Here is an 8461-nt window from a genome sequence, read left to right on the forward strand (position 1 = left end):
TGTGTAGGCCTTTTAAAGCCATGATGTGCATCCACGGTTGGCCACTTGGTGGCAGTGTTGGCTTACTCAACCCTCTCCCTTCATATTTTGATTGATGGATTGATTGATGACAAGCTTTATTTAACACCACTAAAAAGGTGGTGCCATGTTTAAATGCCTGATTAGATTTGCTTTCAAAGCAGGTGCCCTTCCTAGCAATAAAGGTGATTACACAATGACAAAATCATGGTGAATATTATTGATTAGAACGCTGGTTTTACTTGACTGATTCACAGTAAAGACTCGTGTACAGTGTAAAGTTTGTACTTTCTATAACACAGTTCAAAAAGAGCACTGTTGGGTCGTCTCCTCATGCTATGCCGGCATAGACCACCAATAAGAGGTCATTGTCTCTGGAGACTTACAATAAGTCAGCCTTTCACCAGTCACCATCAAAATCTTCTCACATTGTCTCACATTGTGAGACAAATCTCAGTTAAACACAATTTTTATTTTGTTTTTATTGTTTTTCTACAATATATATAAGAAATAAACATTTTGCACTTCTCTGCTACTTTACAAATGGAAATAGAATTTGGAAAAACAACCACAATATACAATCATGGAAAAAATTATCAGTTTCTTCACTTTAGTTGTTCAATTTAATGCCCGATACAACCAAAGGTTCATTTGTTTGAACAGATGTAATGATGATAACATAAATGGGTAATAAAAGATATCTAGCAACTTCCAATTTTTTTCTTACTTTTCCCCAACTCACTTATATTCTTACATAAATAACTATAACATTGTACTTCTAAAAAATATAACTCTTGCTATTTTTGTTGTCATCGTTATGTTTCTCTAAACAACTGTACCTTTAGTTGTACCAGGCATTAAAATGAACAAGAAAGTGAAGAAACAAAGTAGTCTAATATTTTTTTCCATGACTGTATGTCATACTTACAAAGCACAGACTATTTTAAATACATTTTACAAAGTTAAGTTCACCATAATTTTATAAATTAGTAAAGTACCTACAGTATCATTCACAAAACACGACTATTGCTGAAAATTACAGGAATTAAAATGATAGCTTAAGGTTTACTAACAAGTTTTATGATTTTACATTTACTGCGATTACCAAAAATAGAAATATTTACAAACTGAATGGTCAAACCACCACCTGAGCATGGCTTTATATGAAAATGAAAAACAGCAGTGCAATTTTTGCAGTGTTTCTAATATAATGGGGCAGGGAGGAATTTCAGTATTATTGCAGACCTGCCAACATTTGTCATATTTGGCATGCAATTTGACTCTTGAATAACCTTGTATGCTTCACTGATCCCCATATACAGTACAGATAGCAGATAAATAGATTTCAAATTTCAAAGAATTGTTTGTGCCCTGGTGATTAGTCCTCCAGCTCATTATTGGAATTGATCAGGGAGTCAGACAAAGTGTGTTTTGATGACAGCAGATATATAGACGAGGCATAACTTAAATGCAACTTGTTCTTGTTCCCAATTACAGAAAACTGAAATAAGATTAAATACATATGGCACTATATTCTGTCAATATTTGTCACAATTACAGTGTAATGTTTTTGCAGTGTTGTCAGACAGCAGGTCCTTAGATCTTGTTACATGACAGCATCTTGCATCTCTAGGCAGCTATTTAGGACATACAACATTTCAGTCAAGTAATCTGTGATCACAACAGTGTAAAACATTTGTGGTTCTTGGATTTAAAAAAAAAACGCAACACAAAGTCACTCTGTGCATTCAGCAATCTCGGCGCCATCCACTAGAAGTGTATGAATGATGCCATCTCGTCGCTTCCCGCTGCTCACAGCCTTTACACAGCAGTTGTGGTCACCAAGAGTGAAGTGGGTTTCTGTGCCGTCATCCACAAACTCACCCTGCACCAAGAAGCAGAGCAGTGTGAAGACACAATAGTTTTTTTTGTTTGGAACGCTCAAATCATACTTATTGCAAGAAGTGCAAAACAAGTTAACAAAGAGCAAAACAAATTACAAAGGTGACTGTACCAAATCCCAAAATTACAGGAATTGATAACGTTTGGACCAATCAGCTCTGGGGAGTTGATACATTCTTTTTCCGGTTAATGTTAGTGGCGCAGAAGTGCAACTGCAAATTTAGACTCCAGACAAGGGCCTATGTTATACCCTCATTCAAATATTTGAATTTATATTACTACTCCTGTAGTACATCTGTTCCTTCCATAGGTAAGAACAATATTGTGCAACAAAATTGTGTCAAATGTGTTCCACAAAACGGACATAACATGATGCCAAGGTCCTCCATTAACACCTGCCACAACTCCAACTGTTACCACTTCTTGTCCAATTCATGTGGCACAATCCCCTCATATGAAGCCCAAGAGATCTCATAAATGTTTTTTTTGTAATCGCCAGTCCGTGTTAAAAGGTGTGTATATAAACAAAATAAAACCAAGTAAGGGCTGCACGGCAGACAAGTGATTAGCATGCAGGCCTCACAGCTCGGAGACCCGAGTTCAATTCCACCCTTGGCCATCTCTGTGTGGAGTTTGCATGTTCTCCCTGTGCATGCGTGGGTTTTCTCCGGGTACTCCGGTTTCCTCCCACATTCCATAATCATGTTAGGTTAATTGGCAACTCCAAATTGTCCATAGGTGGCAGTAGTGATGTAGTGTTGGATGTAGTGGCGGAAGTAGTGTCAAATTATGCATATTATACAGAGACAAACCACATGTCAGCATAGTTTTGGGAGGTAAAAAATGCACACCTGCTATACAAAATACAAGGTCTGAAATATTAATAATATTGTTGCCATTGTACTTACAGCTGTCTCAATCTTTTGTCCATTACACCAGACATCCATGGTGTCTTTCTCTGTAAGACAAAAAGCAGTAAATACAAGACAATATAAGGTGAACATAATAAGCAGTTGTGTAAATGTTTTGCACATACACACGCACACACATACGTGTATATGTATGTATATATATATATATATATATACACACTGTATACATATATATTGTGATGAGAAGATCTGTTTGACGGTTGAGTTTTGAAAACAGATATGTTGGTCTTGGGTGCAGCCTGTTTCAGGTAATACACTTGCCTGATCAGGATTTAAAGTGGTTAACAAGCTTAAACCAAAGGATTCTAACAAGGCATAAATCACGATGCACTGTCTTTGACAATGAAGGAGCAGAGCAGTATGGACGAGTCAATGAAATGGAACATTATGAAACTTGTGCAAAGGTCCTTGACAAAAATTGCAGCATGAATTCATTAGATACAATAACTAGATCACATTACAGTTTGGGTATTCTTCATGGTCTCACCTAAAACCACCCTCAAATCGTCTCCATCCAGGTTAAGCAGCCAGGTGCTCGTGACTTTTGACCTGTTCTCCATGTACTTCTTTAAGCTTTTCCCGTTTATCTCCAAGGTGTACTCGTAGGCAAACCCGCTGACTGCATCGATGTTGATGGTTGCTTTGGTGTCTAATTTGCCCACACTGAAAGTCTCCTTTCCCACCAATTTAAACATCCAGTCTCGCCTCAGCACCTCCTGCAACAGGACGCAAAATTAGATAAATTCGAGCAGCTCTCTGGCTGCCTTTGTTCATAAGCATGACTTATACCTTTCCATCTACGTATATCACCCGCTTCCCGGTGGTCGTGCCATGTTCGAACTCGATCCTGTGGACTCCATCGCTCAGTGCAACCTCCCACACTCCAGCGAGGTCACCGGACATGCTCACGTCTGTCAAGCCTGCTGAAAACCAACAGTGCACCGGCCCGGTAAATATCCGAAGAGCGCTTCACCGGACACCATTTGCTAAGCTAACCAGCGAAGCTAGCGCAGACTGTATAGAGCCAATGAAACATTACCAACACACTTGTGCGTATTCTATAAATATGCATTAGCAAACAACAGAAGCAAGTCAAATGCAGGCGAATAATAAATAATCGTGATAGTAAAATCACAGCAATGTTTGGAAAAGTTTCCCATATTGGTTGCACTTCCTGTGACATTTGTGACAGTCTTCGAAATAAAAGCTGCTAATGTTTGCAGTTTAATGTACATTTCTGGTTCAATTTTAGATTTTATCGGACCTAACTATACCACTTACAAATCAAACGATGTTTTTAATATTATGTAATCATTATTTTTTTGTTTTGGTCTTTCGCAAGCGACGTGTGTTTATTTTGAAACAACAGTGGAAAAAGTGCTACATCGACGTTCTCCGACGGGCAACCTTTAATTTGTCGCTTACCCACTTCTGAAGGCAACATGATATTTGTATACATATTATGTCAGCGCTGCATTACCTCGACGGTCGTGGAGAGAAGGTTCGGCGTTTGTAGGACTTTTGACCTGTTTTTTACACAGGTTAGTGACAGCAAAATGAACAACCTGGCCGTGGCTATGTTGTAACCATAGTAACATGACATCTGCTTACGTGTGACTTGGCCACGCCTCCTGTGACGGGTTGCTAAATTTAACCACATATATATATATTTAGAATCAAACTTGAAAATAATGAACATATTTGATTTTTACAATAAATGCATCTATACTACACAGTACGTATATGAAAAATATAGCTGATGTCAGTTGGACCTGGTTAGAATTATGTTGCAAATCCATACTCGGGCACGAGGGGGCAATAATACTCTTTTATGGGCCATTGCAATAGCGCTCACAGGTAGTTTTGCTGGTGTCGGTTGGTATACACACAGAGTAAACAACCCATTTCCTCTCTGTGTTAAATATACTGTTTTGTATTATGGATTAAAATAACTACATGTTTATAGAAACAAATATTTATCTGGAGATAACTTTCTACATAGGACCCTTACGAGGACAAGAAATTAATGAAATGATAAGGAGTTATGTGGCACTCTAACTATGGTACAATGTTTTTAAAATATAACAAAATGAAATAAAAACAAGACAACGTTTGTGAAAATGTAAGATAACACTTAAAGATTGTTAATACTTGTGAAATATGTGTCAGAATTATTAAATGAGTCTTATTTTATTGTGTCACAGACTGCTGCCATTAACAGCTTCCCTGTTTAAATGAGGATGCAGGAATGCAATTAGTCTTATCAAGCAGACGTTTAAATGAGCTTGGAAGACATCACTACTGGTGACCCCCGGACCACCCTTTTCCTATCTGCACTTAATATAATCAAATGTTTCTGAATATAACTGTTGCATCCAAAATAAACCACATGTTATCTTTTGCCATTTGCTGCTCTTACCAGCACATTCTTTCCAGAAAGTATTGTTCAGGGCAGGTGTTTCTTATACAGTCAAACCTCGCTTTTCATACTCCCCAGTGGTTTGGTTGTCATTGAAAATGTCCGTCAACCACATCGGTTTTTGTACAGTATCAAACTAATTTTTTGCCCTGTACTTAATTGTTCCACAAAATTAAGTGCCCACACAAATCACCCTATGTGTTGCTGACTGACGACATTGGCCCTTTTGGGATTTGTCCACTCTGGGAGCTGAAAAAATGCTGGTTTAAGGCTTCTAAAACGCTGTATTTGGACGCAATGCTGAAAGGAAAAAAGATTTTCACAAAACGTTTCTATTCCTGTCCGATTAACATGCTTCATCAGATTTAATTATAATCAGGTGATCCAAAGTCCATCCGTCCATGTTCTTCCACTTATCCAAGGCCAAGAATAGACTTCCCTATCCCTGGCTACTTCATCCAGCTTCCCAAGGCGTCTCCAAGCCAGTTTAGAGACATAGTCTCGCCAATGTGCCCTGGGTCTTCGCCGAGGCCTCCTACCAGTCTGATGTTTTTGCACATAGGTTGGCCCAACCGGTTGTGACCTAGGCTTAAGAGAAAGCTCACCCATCTTAGGGAGGAAACTAATTCCAGCCGCTCGTACCCATGATTTTGTCCTTTTAGTCACTACCCAAAGCTCATGACTATAGGTGAGGGCTGCAGGAAGACAGAGGAATCATTATCCAAATGTGTTACACTAAAATATTATGTGTGATTTGTGTTGGACATATCAAATAAAACTCGAAGTAACCCAGTACAGTAGTTTGATTGTCAAAGACACAAAGTCACATGCAACTCATTGGAATTTAGCCATTACTCTAGAATCACCTGGATCTATACTGCAAAAAGAAAATCCAACACATAAATTGGCCTATTTGCTTTAGGAGCTCTTTGTTTGAAATGGGACCACCCATACAATCCTCTCATCTACCCAACTTCCAGTGTTTACTTATGTTTTTGTCTGCTTGATGGCCAGAGATTAGGCTGTGGAAACAACTCTGAAAGGTCTTGTCTTTTTCAATGTGTGCTCAGTAGGATGAGAAAACAGTAGCTCTTGTTTCACGGGAAACAGATCTTCATCTTTGTGTCTAACTCCCTACTGGCGATTACAGGTACGAACCACTGACTGTGTTCTGGGAATTTCTCACTGACATTGAGATCATGTGTCTTCTGTTTTGTCTGCAAGGTTTCAAATTCATATTTTCTATTTTGTTGCAGATAGTTGTTGTCACAATCTAAAGCCAAGGAAGGCTGTAATGAAAGCATACTGAATACCAAAAACAACAATACATGGCTAGTATCCTTTCCAGAACTGGTCCTGAATAACAAGTTTGACCAACCAACAAATTACATTGAACATATATTGATATAAATGGTAAAATATATACATTATGTATGTATGTATATAACAGAGATATAATTAATTTTAGCATTGTATGTATATACTTCATATATATTTCAGTTGATTATCTGATCTTGTTGAAGAAGAAAGAAGTAAGATTTAGTGGCACCAGCTCTTTTTCTACGCATTATTGTTTGGGGGTGAGGGCCAAATCCATTCTTTCAATACCTGTACTTGCATCAAGGAGTAGGATCATTTTCAGAGCCTTCATTCGGAGGAAGGTGTGTCTCCACATCAAGGGCCAAGTAATGGAGATGGATTCATAGTCTTACATTACACTCGTTTGGGTCCCCAAAACCCGATCCACAGTGTTGATGTTCCAAAACTCCAAAGGTTTTAAACAAGCCACTTTGCCAAATGGCATGTTTTCAATACTTCCAGAAGACTAAAATAACATGGGCAAAGCAGAAAGCAGTCATGAAAATGTAATACTGAGCCACACACTGGCAGTGTGTTCCTCCCTCAGACAGAAGGAAGCTTGTGTGGCGTAGGTGCACGAGAAAGGCCAAAGGTATCTGTGTCACTTTAACAAAGTCACTCTTTAGTCCCTGAGTGTTTTGGAATTTCTGTCAAATGAGGAAGTTTTTGTAACACTATAGATACAACACATGGGCAATAAACTATTTACGACATAGGAAAAAATGTAACTAATTAGCGTTATACCCATAAAAGTGATATTTGGTTATGTTTGTGTGCAGATTGATGGGCATTTGTTGTGGGGCACAAATAGTTTCTCTGTTATGAGCTTTCTACTTTCTGCAATTTATAGTCACTGAATTATAGCGCATTATGTTTATGAGCGCTTTATCACTTGAGCAATGGATGGCCAGAAACAATCATGTGGTACTAAAGTAATACTGTATTATATGCTGCTAAAGGACAAGGACAAGTCTGTATATACGTAAATCAGGCCATGAAAGATTTTACATGTTTTGGATGTTTTCTAAACCACAGATAGATAGCATGGTTTTCATATGGCCCAGTTCTCATATGATTTGGTTTTGGTCTAAAATTTTGCCTCAGTTTTCATTTCGGTTTCATATAATATTTCATATTACTAGATTAATAGTGGTCCATTTTACCTGTACGATGTCGACCCACACAATCGAGCATCCTACCCATTGCTGACTCATTGACTGTGCATTTTGTTATTGTGCAGCTGTTAAATAACCCATCATGGGGCCAAAGAAAGCAATTTGATGCAGTAGATGAGAAAAAATAGAATTCGATCTCGTCGGGATGTTCGCAAAAACATCATTCATTCATTTTCTACCACTTATCCTCATGAGGGTCACGGGCATGCTGGAGCCTATCCCAGCTGTCTTTGGGCGAGAGGTGGGGTACACCCTGGACTGGGCACCAGCCAATCACCGGGCACATATAGACAAACAACCATTCAGACTCACATTCATACCTATGGACAATTTGGAGTCGCCAATTAACCTAGCATGTTTTTGGAATGTGGGAGGAAACCGGAGTACCCGGCAAAAATCCATGCACAGGTAGAGCAGGCAAACTCCACACAGAGATGCCCCAGCTGCGCGCTATCCACTCATTCATCTTTTTGATACTTAAATGACATCCTCATAATATTACATTATTCTCATAAATTATTTGTCTTTTGTTAGAATACAATTATAATCTCTTTGTATGTTGACTTCATTCTTGTAATATTGAATTGCTGAATATTGCTGAAATTTCAAATTTTTTGCTTATTTTTTTTTTAGTTTTCTTGTGCTGCAGGCCAATT

The 8461-nt window shown here is 38.3% G+C and overlaps 1 protein-coding gene across 2 annotated transcripts; it reads right to left on the reverse strand.

Annotated features, from left to right (window-relative positions):
* Positions 1-305: 305 nt before the first annotated feature.
* faima (Fas apoptotic inhibitory molecule a) lies at positions 306-4443 on the reverse strand. 2 transcript variants are annotated; one of them, XM_058082323.1, is made up of 5 exons: positions 4333-4443; positions 3642-3775; positions 3340-3568; positions 2829-2878; positions 306-1903 (listed from the first exon to the last, which is right to left on the reverse strand). In XM_058082323.1, the coding sequence occupies exons 2-5, from the start codon at positions 3753-3755 to the stop codon at positions 1754-1756; spliced, it is 543 nt and encodes a 180-aa protein (XP_057938306.1). In that variant the 5' UTR covers positions 3756-3775; positions 4333-4443; the 3' UTR covers positions 306-1753. The 2 variants fall into 2 exon arrangements, with proteins under 2 accessions (XP_057938306.1, XP_057938307.1); XM_058082324.1 differs by having other exon boundaries at positions 3642-3772; positions 4333-4434.
* Between the last annotated feature and the right edge of the window lie 4018 nt (positions 4444-8461).

Source organism: Doryrhamphus excisus, chromosome 9 (genome assembly GCF_030265055.1).
Source record: "Doryrhamphus excisus isolate RoL2022-K1 chromosome 9, RoL_Dexc_1.0, whole genome shotgun sequence".
Lineage (NCBI taxonomy): Eukaryota > Metazoa > Chordata > Actinopteri > Syngnathiformes > Syngnathidae > Doryrhamphus > Doryrhamphus excisus.